Genomic DNA, 24,020 nt, shown 5'->3' on the forward strand with positions numbered 1-24,020 from the left:
CTAACCATTAGGAATGGTCTCGCTTTCTTCAGGAGGAGAAAGGCTTGGGTAGCAATCCCTTTATGGAACGTACCACTTTCAACAAGGGGATTGAAACTCACTGTTGTTCGATAAACCATCGAATAAGAACAAATACGATTGCTTCACTGAGTTAGCAATGAACTATTACATCTATTTAATTACAATACACATTTTTTTTAAACTTTTGGTCTCTATGTATTAGAATCATATATGATCACATTTGGCATGTGCTTAAATCTATCCCAGTACCCTATTTGGAACAGGCTTGCCCATAATTTAGTATTTTTCTACCAAACCCAGTCCCAGATGTTAGGGAGAAGGCTGGATTTCCAAGGCGGGTGGAGATGTTTGCTACAATAAGACGACGAGATACATGAATGAATGATACATATGTTGCAGATAAATGAGTCTAAACTCTGTCACGTGGAAATAACTGTTAGGCCTGATCTGTGACTGTCTCCAGGTTATGACTTTGAGGGACTTTCTGTGCTTCAACTAAAGGAAAATGTAACTCATATTATCAGTCATTTTAACTCTGTAGAGTAACCAATCAATATTTTTATACAGATCTCTTGGTACTGGACAATGTGTTGTTTATAAACATGTATAACTGTTAAATTAAATATTTAAATTACAGATGAAGAAGAAAAAAAGTATTTTACAATTTCATAAACCCAATGGTTATTTCCTGTAATTACCAGGCTCCATCAGCACCTTTGTTTAAGACACTTAATACCTTGTCTATTTATGACATTAATGTATGCCAATTATGCACTTTCATCTACTAATACTCATACCTCCCAGACAGTTTACCTAAAACCTTCAATGGATGCTTTGTTAGAGTACTCAAGGATCATATCACCTCTACCTTACTTGACACCCTAGACTCACTTAAATTTGCTTACCGCCCCAATAGGTCCACAGGCGATGCAATCGCCATCACACTGCCCTATCCCATCTGGACAAGAGGAATACCTATGTAAGAATGATGTTCATTGACTACAGCTCAGAATTCAACACCATAGTACCCTCTAAGCTCATCATTAAGTTTGAGGCCCTGGGTCTCAACCCTGCCCTAAGCAATTGGGTCCTGGACTTACTGACGGGCCTCCCCCAGGTGGTGAAGGAAGGAAACAATATCTTCACTTTGCTGATCCTCAACTCTGAGGCCCCACAAGGGTGCGTGCTCAGCCCCGTCCTGTACTCCCTGTCCACCCATGACTGCGTGGCCATGCATGCCTCCAACTCAATCATCAAGTTTGCAGACGACACAACAGTAGTAGGTTTGATTACCAACAACAACGAGGCTCTCGGAGTGTGGTTTCAGGAAAACAACCTCTCATTCAACGTCAACAAAACAAAGGAGATGATCGTGGACTTCAGGAAACAGCAGAGGGAGCACCCCCCTATCCCCATCGAGTGGACAGCAGTGGAGAAGGTGGAAAGTTTTATGTTCCTCTGCTTACACATCACGGACAAACTGAAATGGTCCACCCACACAGGCAGTGTGGTGACGAAGGCGCAACAGAGCCTCTTCAACCTCAGGAGGCTGAATAGATTTAGCTTGTCACAAAAAAACCTCACAAACTTTTACAGATGCACAATTGAGAGCATCTTGTCAGGATGTATCACTGCCTGGTATGGCAACTGCACCGCCCACAACCTCAGGGCTCTCCATAGGGTGGTGCAGTCTGCACAACACATCACCGGGGGCAAACTCACAGCCCTCCAGGACACCTACAGCACCCGATGTCACAGGAAGGCCAAAAGGATCATCAAGGACAACAACCACCCGAGCCACTGCCTGTTCACCCGGCTACCATCCAGAAGGCGATGTCAGTGCATGTGCATCAAACCTGGGACAGAGAGAGTGAATAACAACTTCTTTCTCAAGGCCATCAGACTGTTAAACAGCCATCAATAGCACAGGGAGGCTGCTGCCTACCTACAGACTTGAAATCATTGGCCACTTAAATAAATGGAATACTAGTCACTTGAATAATGTCTACATATCTTGTGTTACCCATCTCATACAGTTGAAGTCGGAAGTTTACATACACCTTAGCCAAAAACATTTAAACTAAATTTTTCACAATTCCTGACATTTAATCCAAGTAAAAATTCCCTGTTTTAGGTCAGTTAGGATCACCACTTTATTTTAAGAATATGAAATGTCAGAATAATAGTAGAGAGATGTCACGCCCTGACCTTTTATGTCTCTATTTTGGTTTGGTCAGGGCGTGAGTTGCGGTGGGCATTCTATGTTTTCTATTTCTGTGTGTTTGGCCGGGTGTGGTTCTCAATCAGGGGCAGCTGTCTATCATCATCTCTGATTGAGAACCATACTTAGGTAGCCTTTTCCCACCTGTGTTTTGTGGGTAGTTGTTTTCTGTTTTTGTGTCTGCACCAGACAGAACTGTTTCAGTTTTGGTCGTGCTCTTTGTTATTCAGTGTTCTATTAATAAATCATGAACACTTACCATGCTGCGCTTTGGTCCACTTCTTCATGCAACGATGACCGTAACAAGAGAATGATTTATTTCAGCTTTAATTTCTTTCATCACATTCCCAGTGGGTCAGAAGTTTACATACATTCAGTTAGTATTTGGTAGCACTTTCTTTAAATCTTATAACTTGGGTCAAACGTTTCGGGTAGCCTTCCACAAGCTTCCCACAATAAGTTGGGTGAATTTTGGCCCATTCCACCTGACAGAGCTGTTGTAACTGAGTCAGGTTTGTAGGCCTCCTTGCTCACACACGCTTTTTCAGTTCTGGGGTCATTGTCCATTTGGAAGACCCATTTGCGACCAAGCTTTAACTTCCTGACTGATGTCTTGAGATGTTGCTTCGATATATCCACATAATTGTCCTGCCTCATGATGCCATCTATTTTGTGAAGTGTACCAGTCCCTCCTGCAGCAAAGCACCCCCACAACATGATGCTGCCACCCCCGTGCTTCATGGTTGGGATGATGTTCTTCGGCTTGCAAGCCTCCCCCTTTTTCCTCCAAACATAATGATGGTCATTATGGCCAAACAGTTCTATTTTTGTTTCATCAGACCAGAGGACATTTCTCCCAAAAGTACAATCTTTCTCCCCATGTGCAGTTGCAAACCGTAGTCTGGCTTTTTTATGGCGGTTTTGGAGCAGGGGCTTCTTCCTTGCTGAGCGGCCTTTCAGGTTATGTCGAAATAGGACTCGTTTTTACTGTGGATATAGATACTTTTGTACCTGTTTCTTCCAGCATCTTCACAGGGTCCTTTGCATATTATTGTTTGTACAGATGAACGTGGTACCTTCAGGCATTTGGAAATTGCTCCCAAGGATGAACCAGACTTGTGGAGCTCTACAATTTTTTTTCTGAGGTCGTGACTGATTTCTTTTGATTCTCCCATGATGTCAAGCAAAGAGGCACTGAAGGTAGGCCTTGAAATACATCCACAGGCCCACCTCCAATTGACTCAAATGATGTCAATTAGCCTATCAGAAGCTTCCAAAGCCATGATATCATTTTCTGGACTTTTCTAAGCTGTTTAAAGGCACAGTCAATTTAGTGTATGTAAACTTCTGACCCACTGGAATTGTGATACAGTGAATTATAAGTGAAATAATCTGTCTGTAAATAATTGTTGAAAAACGTTCTTGTGTCATGCACAAAGTAGATGTCCTAACCGACTTGCCAAAACTATAGTTTGTTAACAAGAATTGTGTGGAGTGGTTGAAAAACAAGTTTTAATGACTCCAACCTAAGTGTATGTAAACTTCCGACTTCAACTGTGTGTATATATTGTATCCTATACTATTCTACTGTATCTTATTCTATGCTGCTTTGACATTACTCGTCCATATATTTCTATATTCTTATTCCTGTCTGTGCGATGAACAGCAACGCTCCCCATCAAACCTGACAGAGCCTGAGAGGATATGCAGAGAAGAATGGGAGAAACTCCCCAAGTACAGGTGTACAAAGCTTGTAGCGTCAATCCCAAGAAGACTCAAGGCTGGTGCAGAGGTGCATCAACAAAGTACTGAGTAAAGGGTCTGAATACTTATGTAAATTATATATTTCCATTTTAGATTTGTATAATTGTGCAACAAGTTTTTGCTTTGTCATTATGGGGTATTGTGTGTAGATTGATGAGGGGAAAAAGCAATTGAAACCATTTTAGAATAAGGCTGTAAGGTAGTAAAATGTGAAAAAAGTCAAGCGGTCTGAATACTTTCCGAATGCGCTGTACAATTCTTTTAGAGTACCATTTGCCCTGAACAGCGTAAATATATAATAAATAATTAATGCAATGCTATTCTGATTCTGCAATATGCACCTTATGTGTGGGAGTCATAACCTATCAATGATGTTGTCTGTCATTCACCAGTGATGAGGTTTGATGTCAACCACCAGTCAGCAGCAAAGCAATCCACTTATTCAAATCATGTGGCCAGTAATAGCCTGTTTAGGAGAAATGACACCTGCAATACCCCACTGCACTAAACACAAATTCAGCTAAAGTACATTAGGTATCTCCACAAACTACTTTTCTTTGTTGTGGTTTAAATTAATAGCATTGGATGCATTTCTATTTGTCAATGTACAGAGCATACCAAACATTGGGAACACCTTCCTAATATTGAGTTACCCCCCCCCCCCACACACACACACTTTTTGCCCTCAGAACAGTCTCAATTCATCAGGGCATGGACTCTACAATGTGTCGAAAGCGTTCCACAGGATGCTGGTTCATGTTGACTCCAATGCTTCCCACAGTTGTGTCAAGTTGGTTGGATGTCCTTTGAGTGGTGAACCATTATTGATAGACATGGGAAACTGTTGAGCGTGAAAAACCCAGCAGCGTTGCAGTTCTTGACACAAACCAGAGAGCTTGTCAGCTACTAGCATACCCCGTTCAAAGGCACTGAAATGTTTTTTTTTTCTTGCCCATTCACCCTCTGAATGGCACACATACACAATCCATGTCTCCTTCTTTAACCTGTCTCCTTCCCTTCATCTACACTGATTGAAATGGATTTAACTAGTGACATCAATAAAGGATCACAGCTTTCATCTGGATTCACCTGGTCAGTCTGTCATGGAAAGAGCATGTGTCCTTAATTCTTTGTATACTCAGTGTATGTGGGCCTTCATGAGGCCTGGGAAGTGGAACCATATAATGCAAAACATTTCATTAGGTAGTATAGTATTCTAGGTTGAATCACACTCATTGAGTTGATGGGATTGGAATTGGACCAGTCCAGATACAAAAACCAGAAAGTTCCTAAAATAACCCTTGGTTTGGGTTGGGTGGGTTAGGAATGACCAAGGAGCCTGGCTCACATTGGTAGCCTCCCTGTCCCTGTCCCTGTAATCCAGTTGGAGTGTGAGCATGGCAGGTTTGGCCACGTGTACTCCCTCCCTCTGTAATTGTGACTGCCTCTAATTGAAGCCACTTGAGGAACACAGCCCTTCCTCCTCAGTTCCTCGACCACACTGTGCTTTCGGAGGATGGTGCTCTGCTGAAAGCCGGGAGATGTGAGCAGGGGAAATGCAGGACCATGAACCTCCAGAGCAGATGAAATGTCCATGTGGTTTCCTTAGGAAAACACAACCCTCATCACAGGGACCCCAGCATCTTTACTGGAGCCACCCTCCAATCATATTTGGTGTGGGGTGTTCTTCCCAGATGTGTTTGTTTACATGTATTTTGTCTTGGGAACTACAAAAATACACTGCACCAATGAAGTTTCTAAATATAAGAAAAATATTATTCAGCAGTCATAGCAAAGTTCGATGGATTCCTCTAGAAAGGTTGCTATGTCTGGAGATGTCATTGCGAATAGATGACTCCCACTGAGGACACACAGTAACTAATTCTATCAATCTAATTTCAGTTATTTTCTTATTCAATGAGCAGAGATTCATAAATGTACAGAATATTCTGATATCAGTCTACAAAGCAGGTCTGTGTATCATGGGACAATGATAACATGCCAGATACGAAATGGAAACCAGAACGGTATTGGCATTTTACATACAGGCCTATGGCACATGGTCTCTTGAGTACTGTATATGATCTCAGTCCAATTCTGTAATATTCATTTACCATTTGATAGAATAAAATAGTCTGTCCTTTATGATGATGTCAAGTTCTCCCTGGAAGTACCCTTATTAATTAGATTGCATACATTATTATCAGACTTTTGCAAGAGAGCAGTTCAGAAGCAGTAGTCCCCTATGGGTCCTGTCTTCTCGTGGGGTTGGAGTGGGGCCAGAGTGTATTAGAGAAAGGCACTTCTTGAGTGTTACACAGATATATTGTTATGTTGAGGGACCTATGATTTCTGCAGTTAAACTTCATTAACCTCAATATGAATGAATTATTTAAGAGACCATTAATACTTTAAACTCAGCCTTTGAAATAAGAAATGATGTTGGCAATTTCAGAGGCTGGAAACATCTAATGGCCAAAGTTAATTCCACATGCTTTAACATTACTCTGTGCTGAAGCCTGAGAGCCTGCCTTGAACTGCACTCTACCCCCTGGAAGACACCACTGCCTCCCAGTGGCTACAGGAATGCAACAATCAAACAAATTAGTTATTTTTGTAGGCAGATACACATCGGGCTCTATTCAATCATAGCAAGTTGTCTAATGTCTCCAGGGTTAGAGAACAACATTTTTATTGCACTGAGAGAATATATGTTTGGGTTATTTAATCAATAAAACAACTCAACATGTCATCCCCAGCTCTGCTCCAGTCAGTCTTTGCCAAACGCTCAGCTGTACTAGAATATTCTGCTGGTACAGAAGCCTACCTACAGTATATATTTCCATTTTAACACAACACACCCTCTTGTCCCCAATAATTGTTGTCCTGTTTTTGCAGTAATCACAATTTCAAAACTATTTGCCTTCAGCCAAAATCACAAGATGTGAAGCTTTCTTAATTTCACAGAAAACCATGCTTGTAGTTGGTTGCGAGTTCACCTATCATTGAATCTTATTTTCACCCCTCCAAAAAAGTTAATGGCCATTTGCAATTCCAAGGATCAAACTGAAAATAGCGCTCCCCTGATGTGTATCTTTGTAACACAGTAGTAGCCTAGTGTAAAGAAGCAGGCAATTCTAATTGTTGTGAGGCATAACCACCCTCACATCAGGGGCTTTAGGTTGTAAAAGTTTTAAATGTTCATGACACACACACACACTCTGGTTGGTTTTACTATCCATGTGGGGACCAAAAATTGTGTTCCCATTCAAAATCTTATTTTCCCTAACCCCTAACCCTAAACCTAACTCTAGAGAGAGAGAGAGAGAGAGAGAGAGAGAGAGAGAGAGAGACTTGGCAAACAGAAAATGTTACTATTACGGAGGAGGAATGTATGTGTAAATTGATGCCTCCTCCCTGTTAATTTGCTCAAGTCACCATAAAAAGGGTTGCAGCATGCATGACAATGCCCCTTTCTATTGACTGCTGGGCGGTTAGGCCGGTCCCCAGGCTGCTTCTTCCACAGCACTGCAGCTTTAGTCCCATGAGCCTCACATCTGGCCCCTATAAGCCACTGCAGCTGTTTGTGAAATCATGTGTGTAGTTTAGAGGATCCAGACCACAAAGAGCCCCCTCCTTCCCTTAACCACAGCGAGGTGGAAAGGAAAACTGGTAAATTTGACTGTTTGAGCCTGTATCTCATGAAGGTTCTCGTTAAAATCAAGCCAGTAGTCTTGTTTCTTTGTAAAGATGTATTTTTAGGCCTTTTATGCAGCGGTTTATGTGTTAATTTTCTTTCAACTGTGTGTGATTGCTTGGGTTCGTAATGGAAAACAACTGATCTCAAACTCTTAAAATGTGACATGAGAGAACACTTATCAAGTATGGCGATACACAGTAAAAAGACAGAAAAGCTCTATATAGCTGCTTCTCATAGTGCATTATATAACTGCAGTTTACAAGAGTGTACAATTTCCATTGTGTTGTTTTTATCTTATTGCAAAAAAATTAAGTAAACTTCAAGATGGAGCTGAAACAGTTGCTAAGCAACACTTTTTTGTGCTGTGCCCCAACAACAGTATTTACATTATTCCAGTCGGTGGGATATTCCAGGGGGGAAATGACTTTTCAGTTTGCATTAAATGCTGCATAGATATCTGGGAAAGTTCTCCATGCATTTTTCTACTTGATTGACATGAAATTGCTTGTGGCAATATATTGAGTAAAACTCAAAACATGAGATGCCAAAAATAATCTACAGTAAACACAGCAGTATTTTACAGTATACAGTGATATTGTGAATACTAGTGTATGTGGTAATACTAATAGGCTAGAGAGAAAAACAATATTGTTGTTCATATGGAGATAATAGTAGTATGAAGTGTATGGCCATACTTATGTACGCTGATCAATAAAGATGGCCTATGCTCAGGGCATCACAGTAGATGGACAGTAGGTAATGGCTGGTATCAGTGATGGGTTGAGTGGCAATTTGGTAAGCAGCTGTTGTTCACTGATACACAGGCCTTTCCACTTGAATTCCAATTCATGCATGCCTGTGGTTTCCTTTCCCCTCTTTGAGCCAACACCCCAAGTCTTGGAGCTGCATCAGCAAAGCCACTGCCACGCAGCACACTCACTGTGCCCCCCCCCCCCCCACACACACACAGACACACACACACTTCTGCGATTTCAGAAAGAGCCGTACTTTGTGATTGGAGAGAATGAGTGAGTGAGTGAGTGAGTGAGTGAGTGAGTGAGTGAGTGAGTGAGTGAGTGAGTGAGTGAGTGAGTGAGTGAGATAGAGAGATAAAGAACCCGAGCGAGAGAGAAAGTGAGAGAGAAAGGGAGGGAGAAAGAACACAGTATGTATATGTTTCAGGGGGAGTATAATACATTTGAACCACAGTTCCTGCTGCACTACCAGCATCCTTTGCTGTAATCATTGTACACTCCCAAACCTCCTACACCCCAGCTCTTTGCCCCAGAGAATCCAACTAATAGGCATTCTCAAACTGAACTGGAGATAATTCAGTTAACTTGACGCTCGCCTCTAGCCTGTAGCTTAATCCCATATCAATGTATTAATCAATAAATATACCCAGTGATGGTGACATTTACATTACAGTTTGAAGTCTATGGGGGAACTGACAAAGGCACTAAGACAGGAAAACATTGTATGTTGCCCAGACACTGTATGAGACAATCCTTAAAGGCCCAGTGCAGTCAATAATGTGATTTTCCTGTATTTTATATATATTTTCACACTATGTGGTTGGAATAATGTTTTGAAAATTATGGTAATGTCCTTTTAGTGTAAGAGCTGTTCGAAAATAGCATCGGAAATGTCAGCCTGTATTGATGGGATTGCGTTTTGGCCTGCCTAGTTAATAGACCAATAAGAAAATGAGTTGCACACCTCTCTGCCAATAACAGACCAATCCCAGACAGTCCTGGCAAAATTTTTGTTTGAGAAATTGCTCTTTGCTATGAAGCTTTTTTGTTTATTTTGGATCATTTTAATTGAAATCAGTCACAGTAAGGTACTTAATTGTTACTCAGAAATGATTTGATATTGAGATAAAAACGGCTGCATTGGACCTTTAAAGGTGCACTGTCACTCACTATACATTCTGTAGCTATGACGCAATCCAGTGGACTTTCTGTGGGTCTGGAAGTGTCATAATGTCATTATGTGGATTTCATTACAGCTATTGAACTCTTGCCTCTTTTTTTTTTTTTTCAAACTACTGAGTGTCCAGTCCTGCCAGGTATTTAATTGAAACCAGCCTCTTCCCCTCTCTCCCTCCTGTCTTACAGCACTTTGACACCGATCCAACCCAACTCCCTCTCGCCCCTTCATCCCTCTACTTTCCTTCTGGCTCTAACCCTCAGCAGCTCAGAGCAATATACATCCAAAACCCCTATTCATTCTATGCCAACACACATATTCACAAAGGCCAGAGTTGATGTTGTAATCTTCACCCTTCACCCTCCCTCTGCCTCACACTAATTTTCGTACCGAACAACACTGTGTGCAATTGGATTCATGTTATTTTTCTTTATTCATATGGATATGGATTTATTTTCATTGATATTTGACCTAAAAGATAGAAAAGGTCTTACTGTAAAATTGATTTCTCTGAATGTATTGAATAGCAATTGAAGCAAGAAAACAGATGGGTAATGAGATCAGATGCAAGATATGGACCAATCAATAATTTTCCGCGCGTAAAAAAGACCCTACTCTACACACTCTGTGTCTGTAGTTTACACAATGGCCACAGGCTATGGTTGACTATTTATATTTAGCTTGGTAATAACGTGAAAAATGTGTTTTAGGAGAGCAGTTTTACACCTAATCTGCATTTTACTCACTGGAAACATTAACAATCCTAAGAGATCAACCACAGAATGACCCACTTAGACGAAATAGAATTGCTTCTGCCACATCCATACTGAATAATAAACTGATACAAATAATCAAACTTGTGGCATTTTAACGTAATGCCATCCAGATAACTACTTTTCTTTCTCTAATGTATTTGCACACAAAGCAAATACGTCCCACTCAGTATGACAGTTACTGTACGATGTAGAGGCACATCTTGTTCTGATTTATTTCTGAGTTTCTGTTAGGATGAGATTCTATTGATCCCATAAGGGGAGATTTGATATCAGCTGTCGATACATCAGACACACCAGCAAATAAACATCAGAATAGGTCTAAATATGTATTCCGCTTTAGTGCATTTTAATGTGTGTGTGTGTGTGTGTGTGTGTGTGTGTGTGTGTGTGTGTGTGTGAAGCTGAGTGAGGGGTTGCTACGAGATAGCTGGAGGCTTGGGTTGAGAAGCCATGGCAGAAGGTCATTAGATTCTCATTTCACATTAGCATCTGCTGAATGGGATTAGCCATCCAGCCGAGTTTAAACCCCTGACATGCCACAGGCTCTGCCAACTAGAAAATGGAGTGGTCATTAGCAACATCCCCTCAAGTGTCTCTTTTTTTCTGCTTAAATCCAATACACTCTCACTCTTTCTGATGCTCCTCCCAGCATTGGGTCTCCATGGTGGGGCAGAAAAAATATGTTATTGTGGGCAAGTTTCTATAGGAACATGACATAGGACCACACATTTAAACCAGTGGCTATAATTGGTTAGATATTGAAGTGTATTGCAGACTTGATCTCCAGAGACTGCTCCCAGTTTTCTCCTGCAGACAGAGTATTAGCTTGGTATCTGGAAGATACACAAATGTTCATTTCAGAGTATAAGAAGCTGGCTTTCGATTGATTTCTGTGACTGAAACATCATAGCTTTGAAGAGGTCAATCTTCAAAGCTGCACAGAATGTTCAACAAACTCTTTTCCAGTACAGTACACAGTTGTTACTGTGATCACAAGAACATTTATTATATCTACATGTACACTGCAATTATTGTGTGGTCCACAGGGCTATACAAAGACTTGTTTCAAAGAACCTTGAAGACATTTTTGTCTTTACTGTCTTTATTGGGGCGGCAGGGTAGCCTAGTGGTTAGAGTGTTGGACTAGTCACCGGAAGGTTGCAAGTTCAAATCCCCGAGCTGACAAGGGCAGTTAACCCACTGTTCCTAGGCCGTCATTGCGAATAAGAATTTGTTCTTAACTGACCTGCCTAGTTAAATAAAGGTAAAATAAAAAGTCCTTGTTACCGGCAATTAGTAGACAATAAAGCATGAGTTTACCTGTGAAAACACATTTTACAATACCTGAAACGTCAATAATGAAAAAAACCGAATTATCTCCTGTTACTAATAGTGCCACCTGTTGGTTACTACAATCACACTATAGCACCACTGCACTTCAATCGGTAACTGGTATTCAAAACCAATACCTGTCTCAGAATTGAAAGTGGTTTAACATTGTTTTTTCTTTCATCAGTAATATAAATCACAAGATCTGAAAAATATACAGACTCAAATGGGTTACAAAAGATAGATAAATAGATGTAATTCTGTGATCACATACAGTAGATGTTCACAGCAAGTCAAAATAAATAAAGCCCATTCCCATTGCTTGTCAAACATGAATGAGTAAAGATGTGTCCAGGCCTGGTATATGGCTGCTATGTCATCTCTCCACACGACTCCACTCTGCCGGGGGATCCCGAGGCCCTTTGGGTTTTTTAATGCGACAGTTGAACTCTGAGGGAAAGTTGAGAAGTGTGGTTGGAATTACTTGAAGACACCTGCAAGTGCATCTAACAGATGACATAGCCTTGTTTTGACATCCAGTCGCAATCATTTTACTCATGAGATTCTGAGGAAATGGATATTACATTGGGTAGCTATAATGGCTTTAGATACAGTATATGACATTGGACAACATTATTAGAAAGACAAGCAGATATTCACCCATGCTATCAGGAGTGCAGCTGTTGGTCATGCGTTTGATAGGATTTGAGACATATTCATAGTCATCTTCGGTCGAGGAATAACGATCAGCTAGAAAAAAAAGCAAACGAGAAGAACCAGTAAGACATTTTCCACATAAACAGTTCAACATGGCCGTCAAGGAATTGTTACATTCAAGAAACCTGACAGTATTGGTCACTCGATCTAGATTGCAATATTTTGTGCAGGGCACTGATGACACAAACAAAACCATAGCTGGCCTCACATTGGTCTCCAAACACTGCCCTGAAATTCTCTCACCTGCGACCAGCTCATAGCCACTCTGGTCCTCCCCTGCCGAGGCCTCAGCTAGCCTGTGAATGGCTAGTCCGGCTGTGTCATATATGGGTGAGACAGCTGGTGGCGGTTTGGCTGGAAGAGACCTGCTCTTGGGCTTGACCATGCTGTAAAGAGCACCTACATGGCATTTTGGAACGCCCAGCTCTTCGTTGTCATAGTGATGGAGAGCGGCCAGAGGGGCGGTGGAAGGGGCTGGTGGCGGGAGCTGTTTGGACTTGTTGACCGCGGCATATACGTCATTCATCTTTTGCTGACGAGGCCGAGGCACTCTGTACTGCACATTAGAATATCTAAAGAGGAGTAGATATCAATATCAATTCACACAAACAGCGAAAAGGTACAAATATAGCCTTGTTGTTTCTACCCTACACACCAGATGGTCATGCCTATTATATAAGAGACTGGATTTTCATTACCAAGTCCGTTTTCTTTTGGAGCATCTACAGCGGGTCTTTACAGGTAGGATAGTAGAAATGAAGATTGATAAGGAATTGCAGCTTTACCATGATGATTTCCTACTAACTATATTATTGTTTACAGAGAAATAGATACTTTTTCTCTAAGCCTGTGATGCGAGCTGAGGGATTTTCAGTAGCAGTTTAACATATGGGAGGGAGGAGAGAGGGCGTGAAAGTGAAGTTTAACAGCCCAGTTTGTCACTTCCTCTGCAACATGATGAATGTTTAGTAGTACAAGCATGGTGAAATCCTTCTGCTTCATTAATCATAAGGACGTTGTGTCCTAAAGTTCTGTTAAATGTACATCTAAAGCTAACTGGATTAAAGTAATGTTTTATTCAAGATCATCAATGTGTACCACAATACTGTATTTCAATATACAGTACATATTTCAATGTAGCCAACTAATTGCTTAACTGTCAAGGCAAAGAAGGTGTGTATATATTGTAACAATCAACTACTATGAAATAGTACTACATAACTTGGTGTTGATAAGCCTACGTACACTTCAACGTCATACCCTACACACCCATCATGTAAAGCACGCAAACAGAAAACTGTTGTACTGCAAACTAAAGTAGAAGACTGTTAACTCACTTGAACAAAACAGGAAGCATTCTTTCTTCCCTTGTCTCAAAACTCTCCATCTCTATCAACCGGAGTCAACTTCCCCCATTGTGTCTGAGCACCTTTCTGTGGTATCATTAACTCAGGCTGCTTATTAAAGTCACAACTGTTGTTGTAATTCTGTGTAATACAATCACACAGTATAGTGTACAGCAAGCAGTTTATCAGTTATACTGGCGGGCCCCGGTGGCAATACATTTATAAATGCTTATAAACCTTTACTTGGAAGAGCTGCAGTGTTGGATAGCTTTAGTCAGCTACCTAACATAAATAGCATTCCTCTCTGTCATTCCTCTCTCTCAGGTTGTTGAGTAGGCTAAATTAGCTGCATTAGCTAAGTAAGTGAAAGGTAAACTAAGAAGAAGAAAAAACAACGTCCTCCGGAAGTTGTCATAATTACTGTGTAAGTCTGCGAAAAGGGTTGAGAAGCATGAGCCTCCTACTGTAGGTTTTGTATTAAAGTCTATGTACCCAGAGGAGGACGGAAAATAGCTGTCCTCCAGCTACACATTGTGAGATTGCTGTTGAGGCTACTGTAGACCTTCATTGCAAAACAATGTGTTTTAATCAGTTATTTGGTAACATATATTTGGTGATATATTTAGTATAGTTTGATCTAAAAATTATAACATTTTTATGTTTCACTATTTAAAAAAAAATTCAATGAGTAGGATGGTCCTCCCCTTCCTCCACTGAAGAGAAAATAATTTGTTTCAAAGTTCATGTGTCCATGAACTCTTACCTTTCTGCAAGTGTCTGAGCGCTGGCTGATGTTGTTGGTGGAGATGTCTTCACAGATGCAACACCATCATATAAAGGTTGGTTACTCTATTCAGAACAAAATCAACAGTACATCAGAGAGTTATAGGACTTTGTCTCTCAAGTTCAGGCGCTGCTCTGTCTGAAAATGGGTGAAAAAATTATGTTAATGCGCCAGCACTACATATAGAGGAAGCATGCAGGCTGGATGTTTCCTGCTTAACATTTCTCTTTTTTTCCTAACTCAACGCATCACATTTAAATCTCAGAGAGAAGTGTAATACAGTATGATCTGATGAAATGGATGACACAATGGGTTTTTGTCACAGACAAACTCACAGAATGGCAGCTGAAGTTATTTTCAAACTGTATCAGCTTTGATCTCATGCAGCTTTCTGACTGCATCACAGACATGCCAATAATTACCATAATCAGGGTTTGGGAGTAACTGATTACATGTAATCTAATTACAAAAAAAACGGTAACTGTAGTCGGTTACGTAACTGGCAAAAATATTGTCTTCAGATTACAGATACTTTTGAAAAACTATATGATGACTTACTGGATTACTTTTAAATTCAGAAAGGATGTTTGTGGGGGGAAACAATTGATAAAAGCATTGACAAAAGAAGCAAGTTTAAATTTGTTCCACCTGAGCGAGACTGAGCACAAGTCAGAGACCACTATAATAACCCACCAAATGGGTTTGATGGATCCTTTTTGTCTTCTTCTAATGCCTCTTAAGGGGAAAGTAATCCAAATGTAACTGAAAGCAATCAGATTACATTACTGAGTTTGGGTAATCCAAAAGTTATATTACTGATTATAATTTTGGACAGGTAACTAGTAAATGCAATGGATTACATTTAGATTAACCTATCCAACCCTGACAATAATACTGCATGCCCTCTCATGTCATTGCTTTAGTAAAGCTTGCTTGACCATGAATACCAGTATGGCTTGTGCTGAATACTATGTTGTAGAAAGGCTAACACCTGGGGGTTGGAAATAGCAATTACAAAAACATTATACTATGGTTGAACAAAAGTAGCAGTTTCTATCTTACCTTGGTGAGATTCTGGGAGTTGTTCTCAGCTGACCGTAAAGCCTTCTCAAACATGTAAGCCACGGCAGAAAACACAAACCGATACTGTTCCTGAGTGGAAAGATGGGAAAAATATTATTTCCACAGTAGAGTATTTCAGTATGTACTATAACACAGATGTAAATAAACACAATTTTGATCTGATATTAAATTCTGTCTGATAATAAAATACCTTTGTCTGAACTGCTGATGGCCTCTGACTCCTTAGTTCCACTACAATCTTCATGATACTGAAATCTTCTTTAATTTGCTGGTGTGGAAATATGGATTTACCAAAACACTCACTTATCGTTTTTACAGTTTGTATTGTTCTTGCTTTATTATTCATCGGTGCAGCATACAAATGTTTTGTTAAACCAATTCCCTAAAGGATGCCATCAATGTACTGTCCTGAACATAAGTAGTAATACCTTTGTGACAAGAAGATCGTGAACATAATCCAAGGCACAAATCACCCCTGTTCTTCCACAACCAGCACTGGAAATACAAGAGAAAAATACCTGCTTCATTTATCACTCTGATAACACTAGAACATAACCACAGAAGGCCACAACATGGACATAAGTCATATGAGTCAACATCAGGTCCTGAATATTTAACATTTCTCACTTCATTTAAATTGCGTCATTAAAATGCATTGAGCTCAAGGAGTACATGTGGCCTCGTGATAAACAACATTAAATTATATGCATGGATGGATTTTAATGGGCATATGGATCATAATCTGTCTGAGCATGATCATTACATCTCAGAGCACAAAAAGCCCACCAGGCAGACAGTAATGACAGCTTGGCATTTTGGGCTGTGCTGTATCAAATGTACTGTAGAGTAGGAGACAAACAAACCTGCAGTGGATGAGAACAGGGCTAGTGTTGTTTCCTTGGTCTTTGCGAGCCATATCCATCATTCCTAAAATACCATAAACGGTGTATGGAACGTCATGATCAGGCCAAGCTGTGTATTGGAATTGAGAGATTTTCCGTGTTTCCTAGCACAAAACATGGTTTGCATTACTACCCTACCAAGCAAAAGAACAGTAACTGCACATTTTGTCAAAAATTAGTTATTGACATTTTTTATACATTAAATATATGCTTTATCATGTGGACAAATATCCTGCCTACATTGTGTTGTGTTATGGAGAAAATGGGGGGTTATGGTTACAGTAACTGGAAAAAGGTAGTAACTGCCATCACTCAATTCAGTTACTGCCTTTTACCTTGGTTTCACTGAGCTTTGGACTGGTGTCCACTGTTTACCATGGTATTATTTATTATTCTTTACTGATACAAACTATATGCCACTGACAGCCACGTACAAATAAATATATTAACACAAGTTTGTGTAAAAAAAAAATATATATATATATATATATTCCAGTGGGTGTACCAAGCAAGAAGGCAGTAACTGCCGTCTAGGGTCAAAGGTCATATCAGGGGTCAGGGTCAATATTAATAAAAAATAACCTCATAGTAACAATAAAACATAGTAACAATAAAACAACTTTGAAGTATTTTCTCTGTTTCACTCTTTGAGCAAATACTGCTAATTTGCGTGGTCGGGCAGATTACTTCACGGACTCCCTCATTCAACTTCCTGGAAATTTACAAACAATGTGAGATTATCCAAAGTGAATAACGGTTGTTGGAAAATACTGATTAAATTCAACCATTTTGAAGAATTGTGTAACTAGTGCTGCACAGAAATAAAACAATATTTCCCCTTTTTCATAGTTGGACACTTACCTCATGATATCTCACTGTCAGAGCACGGATAACTACTTCCTCATTTGGGCTGGATTCCTGAAACTGAAAAGACATTTCACTAAACATTTTCTAGTGTTTCCTGAAACAGATCTCTGTGTTCCATGCAGACAACAACATATGGGTCAATGTGCAGTGCCATGAAATAACAAAACAGCGTACACTTTTTTATTACCTTTATTAAACAGGCAAGTAAGTTAAGAACAAATTCTTATTTTCAATGACGGCCTAGGAACAGTGGGTTAACTGCCTGTTCAGGGGCAGAATGACAGATTTTTACCTTGTCAGTTCGGGGATTTGAACTTGCAACCTTCCAGTTACTAGTCCAATGCTCTAAACACTAGGCTACCCTGCCACCCCTAAAGTCACAGGAAATGACAAATCATCTCTGCAGGCTGTTAGATAAAAATGGAACTCTTCATGAATAGTTTCAGAAGACTATAGGGCAACAGCACTATGTGCACACTGGAACATTGGTGTGGGAGGCAACCCGTCTGTCTAGCGACACCATATTTCATCAATAGTAATACAACTGTGCACATACACTACCGTTAAAAGGTTTGGGGTCACTTAGAAATGTCATTGTTTAAAAAATCAAATGTCATTGGTTTTTTTACCCCTTTTCCTTTTCATGGTATCCAATTGTTTTAGTAGCTACTATCTTGTCTCATCGCTACAACTCCCGTACAGGCTTGGGAGAGACAAAGGTTGAAAGTCATGCGTCCTCCGATACACAACCCAACCACGCCGCACTGCTTCTTAACACAGCGCCATCCAACCCGGAAGCCAGCCGCACCAATGTGTCAGAGGAAACACCGTGCACCTGGCAACCTTGTTTAGCGCGCACTGCAAACCGGCCAACCACAGGAGTTGCTGGTGCTCGATGAGACAAGGATTTCCCCACCGGCCAAACGAACCCAGAGTCTCTGGTGGCACAGCTGGCGCTGCAGTACAGCGCCCTTAACCCCTGCGCCACCCGGGAGGCCGAAATGTCCTTGTTTTTGAAAGAAAAGTACATTTTTTGTCCATTAAAATAACATCAAATTGATCAGAAATATAGTGTAGACATTGTTAATGTCACAAATGACTATTGTATTTGGAAACAGCAGTATTTTTATGGAATATCTACATGGGCGTACAGAGGCCCGTTATCAGCAACCATCACTTCTGTGTTCCAATGACACGCTGTGTTAGCTAATCCACCTTTATCATTTTAAAAGGTGAATTGATAATTAGAAAACCTTTTTGCAATTATGTTAGCACAGCTGAAAACTGTTGTGCTGTCACGACTTCTGCCGAAGTTGGTGCCTCTTCTTGTTCGGCGGTCATCGTCAACGGCTTTCTAGCTGCCCCCGATCCACGTTTCTATTTCCATTTGTTATGTCTTGATTTGTTATTTGTTATGTCTGGTTCCCATTACGTTATTATTATTTCCCTATTAACCCTCTGGTTCTCATTATGTTTTGTGCGTGATTGCTCCTTGTTTTGTGTTCGTCTTTTGTGTTAGGGTTTGTTATCCCTGCGTGGATTTATTGGCTGTTTATTTTTTCTGAGTAAAGTACGTTATTTTACTCAGTTCTGTGTCCTGCGCCTGACTCCGTCCTCATCTCTGCACAACTGACACTTGACATGTGCTTATTATAGAAGCAATAAAACTGGCCTTCTTTAGACACGTTGAGTACCTGGAGTGTCACCATTTGTGGGTTCATTTACAGGCTCAAAATGGCCAGAAACAAATAACTTTCTTCTGAAACTTGTCAGTCTATTCTTGTTCTGAGAAATGAAGGCTATTCCATGCGACAAATTGCCATGAAACTGAAGATCTCTTACAACGTTGTGTACTATTTCCTTCACAGAACATAGCAAACTGGCTCTAACCAGAATAGAAAGAGGAGTGGGAGGCCCCGGTGCACAACTGAGGCCAGCATCCCAGAGTCACCTCTTCACTGTTGACGGTGAGACTGGTGTTTTGCCGGTACTATTAAATGAAGCTGCCAGTTGAGGACTTATGAGGCATCTGTTTCTCAAACTAGACACTCTAATAGAATAGCTTTCATTTTTGAGAACAAGAATAGACTGATGAGTTTCAGAAGAAAGTTATTTGTTTCTACACAGGAGTGATGGTTGCTGATAATGGGCCTCTGTACACCTATGTAGATATTCCATAAAAAATCTGCCGTTTCCAGCTACAATAGTGATTTACATATAATATAATGAAGATATACCGACAAACACTTACATTTGACACAATAAAGGGACCAAAATGGGTTGTTTCTTTGAAAGTAGTCCAGTAGCACTCACTCTTTTTCTACAAAAAGACATTGAATAAAATGTTAAGTGGACACAAGCATCAAAATCATACAGTTCATAAATCTTACAGTACACTAATACGTTTACACTCCCACTGTGCCGTTTTCAACAAGAGGTGACAAAAAGGGCATTTACTTTTCCCATTTCAATTTCTCTGCAAGCCATGATTATGACCTAAACAGGGAGAGAAAATATGGCAACCATAAGATATGGAGACAATTCTCCCATTATTCATCTTTTAGTGTCATTTTTTTCCTATATATTTAGTAATAGAGTAAATTATATGGAAACAGAGCTACTGTACAAGCTGCACTACATGTATATAAAGCTGAAAATGATCTTCCATACCTTTACATCATACTGCCAAATCATTCGCCAGAAGTCCACCAAAGTGTGTCTCAGAGGCCCTTGGGTCGCTATGTATTTTTTGGTCTTTGTTGCACCCTAGAGGAGAGATTAAATAAAGCAATCAGTTTAAAGAGCAACTGCTTTTTACAACAAATCCCTTTGAAAATGGCCTATGTGACATCGATACGAGTCAGAAACAGTTATTCTAGTGTCAAAATGTACTACAAAGTGTAAATAGGATAATTTTGGTCATAAAGTCAGTCTGGTCTAAAATGGAGTTTGGAACATCTGTGTGTCACAACAGGTGACTTAAGGTTGGGTTTTGATTTGACGATGTCCATTTGCCCACAAACATATGGGTGAACAAATTAATTACTGATTAATCTTGAATCATTCTGGGGATTTTGATGAAAAAATAGGCTTCCCTGTCTACAGTGTCGCATGGGGACAAACATCATTAACCAAATGCGGAATCTGTCAAGAAACACACCTCTAAGACTGAAATAAAAAAATTCTAATAAGCAACAGAAAAACACAGGTGCCAATCGATGTGTTCAGTGACTCTTTCAGATTGAGCGGAATGATGATACAAAATAGAAAGGTTACTAAATGCGAGCAATACTGTACCTTAATGAAGCTGGCGTTGATATAGTCAAAATCATTCTCATTTGTCAGTAGAGTCAGTGGCACACGGGTCTGGTCATCTACATATAAATACATGAGTTTTTGTTCAGATAAGTTTAATATTAAGCAAGAATCTCATTTTCAATTAGAGTAAAAAACTGTTTTTAAGCCTCTATTGTGGTGCTTACATGGTAAAATGTCTCTGTAACGGTTCTTCTTTACATTCTCCATTAGTTCCCCCGCTATCGTCGTAAGGCCAAAATCTTTCTTGATGACAGAAGTCTGAGCACGAATATTCTACAAACAAATAAAGACAAGCACATGAAAGCTGAGTTTGGGAGAAATGTCCATTGTAAAAGTCACCCAGTAAAATACTTGCGTAAAAGTCTAAAAGTATTTGGTTTTAACTATACTTAGTATCAAAAGTAAATGTAATTGCAAAAATATCCTTAAATATCAAAAGTAAAAGTTCAAATAATTTCATATTCCTTATATTAAGCAAACCAGACGGCACAAATGTTTTTAGTTTTATTTAAGGACAGCTAGCGGCACACTTCAACACTTATTTACAAAGAGGCGGCAGGGATGACCAGGAATGTTCTCTCGATGAGTGTGTGAATTGGAACATTTTCCTGTCCTACTAAGCATTCTAAATATAGTGAGTACTTTTGGGTGTCAGGAAAAATGTATGGAGTAAAAAGTACATTATTTTCTTTAGGAATGTAGTAAGTAAAATAATTTTGTGATTACTTTCAGTAATACATGTAAAAGTAGTCAAAATTATAAAGAGTAAAGTAAAGTACAGATACAGTGGGGAGAACAAGTATTCGATACACTGCCGGTTTTGCAGGTTTTCCGACTTACAAAGCATGTAGATGTCTGTAATTTTTATCATAGGTACACTTCAACTGTGAGAGGACGGAATCTAAAACAAAAATCCAGAAAATCACATTGTATGATTTTTAAGTCATTAATTTGCATTTTATTGCATGATATAAGTAATTGATACATCAGAAAAGCAGAATGTAATATTTGGTACAGAAACCTTTGTTTGCTATTACAGAGATCATATGTTTCCTGTAGTTCTTGACCAGGTTTGCACACACTGCAGCAGGGATTTTGGCCCACTCCTCCATACAGACCTTCTCCAAATTCCTTCAGGTTTTGGGGCTGTCGCTGGGCAATACGGACTTTCAGCTCCCTCCAAAGACTTTCTATTGGGTTCGGGTCTGGAGACTGGCTAGGCCACTCCAGGACCTTGAGATGCTTCTTACGGAGCCACTCCTTAGTTGCCCTGGCTGTGTGTTTCGGGTCATTGTCATGCTGGAAGACCCAGGCACGACCCATCTTCAATGCTCTTACTGAGGGAAGGAGGTTGTTGGCCAAGATCTTGCGATACATCCATTCTCCCCTCAATACGGTGCAGTCGTCCTGTCCCCTTTGCAGAAAAGAATGCTGTTTCCACCTCCATGCTTCACCGTTGGGATGGTGTTCTTTGGGTTGTACTCATCCTTCTTCTTCCTCCAAACATGGCGAGTGGAGTTTAGACCAAAAAGCTCTATTTTTGTCTCATCAGACCACATGACCTTCTCCCATTCCTCCTCTGGATCATCCAGATGGTCATTGGCAAACTTCAGACGGGCCTGGACATGCGCTGGCTTGAGCAGGGGGACCTTGCATGCGCTGCAGGATTTTAATCCATGACGGCGTAGTGTGTTACTAATGGTTTTCTTTGAGACTGTGGTCCCAGCTCTCTTAAGGTCATTGACCAGGTCCTGCCGTGTAGTTCTGGGCTGATCCCTCACCTTCCTCATGATCATTGATGCCCCACAAGGTGAGATCTTGCATGGAGTCCCAGACCGATGGTGATTGGCCCTTCATCTTGAACATCTTCCATTTTCTAATAACTGAGCCAACAGTTGTTGCCTTCTCACCAAGCTGCTTGCCTATTGTCCTGTAGCCCATCCCAGCCTTGTGCAGGTCTACAATTTTATCCCTGATGTCCTTACACAGCTGTCTGGTCTTGGCCATTGTGGAGAGGTTGGCGTCTGTTTGATTGAGTGTGTGGACAGGTGTCTTTTATACAGGTAACGAGTTCAAACAGGTGCAGTTAATACAGGTAATGAATGGAGAACAGGAGGGTTTCTTAAAGAAAAACTAACAGCTCTGTGAGAGCTGGAATTCTTACTGGTTGGTAGGTGATCAAATACATATGTCATGCAATAAAATGCAAATGAATTACTTAAAAATCATACAATGTGATTTTCTGGATTTTTGTTTTAGATTCCGTCTCTCACAGTTGAAGTGTACCTATGATAAATATTACAGACCTGTACATGCTTTGTAAGTAAGAAAACCTGAAAAATCTGCAGTGTATCAAATACTTGTTCTCCTCACTGTACATCAAAAATGTAGTACTTTAAAGTATTTTTACTTAAGTATTTTACACAACTGCATACAGTGATATCTAAGATGTTACACATGAAACATATAAGAAGCCCTTAGCTTAGTGCAAGAACTCACAATCCAATTTACGCAGGAGCTAATGTAGCTGACAATCAACGACACGCAACAGTATCAATATGACTTGCTATTTTTTTTTTTACATGTATCTGAGAAATGAAAGGCCCCTGAGTGGAAATAGACTTGTCTTTGTCAACAACAACAAAAAATATTGGTTGCTTACACATATTTTTCAAACGTTTTCGTGGGTGTGGTGAAATATCAGAATAAACACATACAAACCTGTGGTGTCTGCTTTTCACCACAGATGTCTGTGTTAAGCTACTGTAATGTGGAACCAGTAAAGAAAGGCTGGGCAGTTATATGATAACACAGGTCTCTTCACAGCCTACAATAGACATCATTACATTATTACGTGACCACCATTTCTCACTTTGTGCATTCTGTCGCTTGAATTCGGCTACTTAGAAAAGACTTCACCTGTATTACTATTTTGGTCATTGTTGTCATTGATTCAACATACAAATATAACCATGTTTATTGATAAAAATCTGGCTCTGGAAATTAAAAAAAGACACTGACATCATTCACAATGGACCAGTAGGTCTGAAAGGGCAGTGCTGTAACAAGGAAATGTTAGTGGACTCAGTGTTAATAGATAACTCACTTTGCAACCTAAATGAGGAACAAAATGACTAGCCTACCTATCTTGAAACAGAGGTTCAGATGTAACAAAAACCTACAGTAGCTACAATTGAAGTCTGAAGTTTACATACACTTAGGTTGGAGTCAACCACTCCACAAATGTCTTGTTAACAAAC

General features: G+C 40.0%; 1 protein-coding gene across 1 annotated transcript; it reads right to left on the reverse strand.

Moving 5' to 3' along the window:
- Positions 1–10,052: 10,052 nt before the first annotated feature.
- LOC135559341 (tyrosine-protein phosphatase non-receptor type 18-like) lies at positions 10,053–22,550 on the reverse strand. The gene is made up of 16 exons (XM_064993513.1): positions 22,542–22,550; positions 20,925–21,033; positions 20,740–20,816; positions 20,113–20,208; positions 19,900–19,938; positions 19,694–19,762; positions 18,179–18,448; positions 17,437–17,493; positions 16,537–16,679; positions 16,102–16,168; positions 15,864–15,941; positions 15,653–15,742; positions 14,570–14,655; positions 12,704–13,032; positions 12,404–12,493; positions 10,053–12,193 (listed from the first exon to the last, which is right to left on the reverse strand). The coding sequence occupies exons 1-16, from the start codon at positions 22,548–22,550 to the stop codon at positions 12,120–12,122; spliced, it is 1,683 nt and encodes a 560-aa protein (XP_064849585.1). The 3' UTR covers positions 10,053–12,119.
- Between the last annotated feature and the right edge of the window lie 1,470 nt (positions 22,551–24,020).

Source organism: Oncorhynchus masou, chromosome 18 (genome assembly GCF_036934945.1).
Source record: "Oncorhynchus masou masou isolate Uvic2021 chromosome 18, UVic_Omas_1.1, whole genome shotgun sequence".
NCBI classification, from domain to species: Eukaryota; Metazoa; Chordata; class Actinopteri; order Salmoniformes; family Salmonidae; genus Oncorhynchus; species Oncorhynchus masou.

Coding starts and splice junctions, on each gene's coding strand:
- LOC135559341 (XM_064993513.1), bottom strand. Junction 15,942..16,101: donor ACGATCTTCTTGTCACAAAG/GTATTACTACTT, acceptor TTTCCACACCAG/CAAATTAAAGAAGATTTCAG. Junction 15,743..15,863: donor CATCAGCAGTTCAGACAAAG/GTATTTTATTAT, acceptor CTTTCCACTCAG/GAACAGTATCGGTTTGTGTT.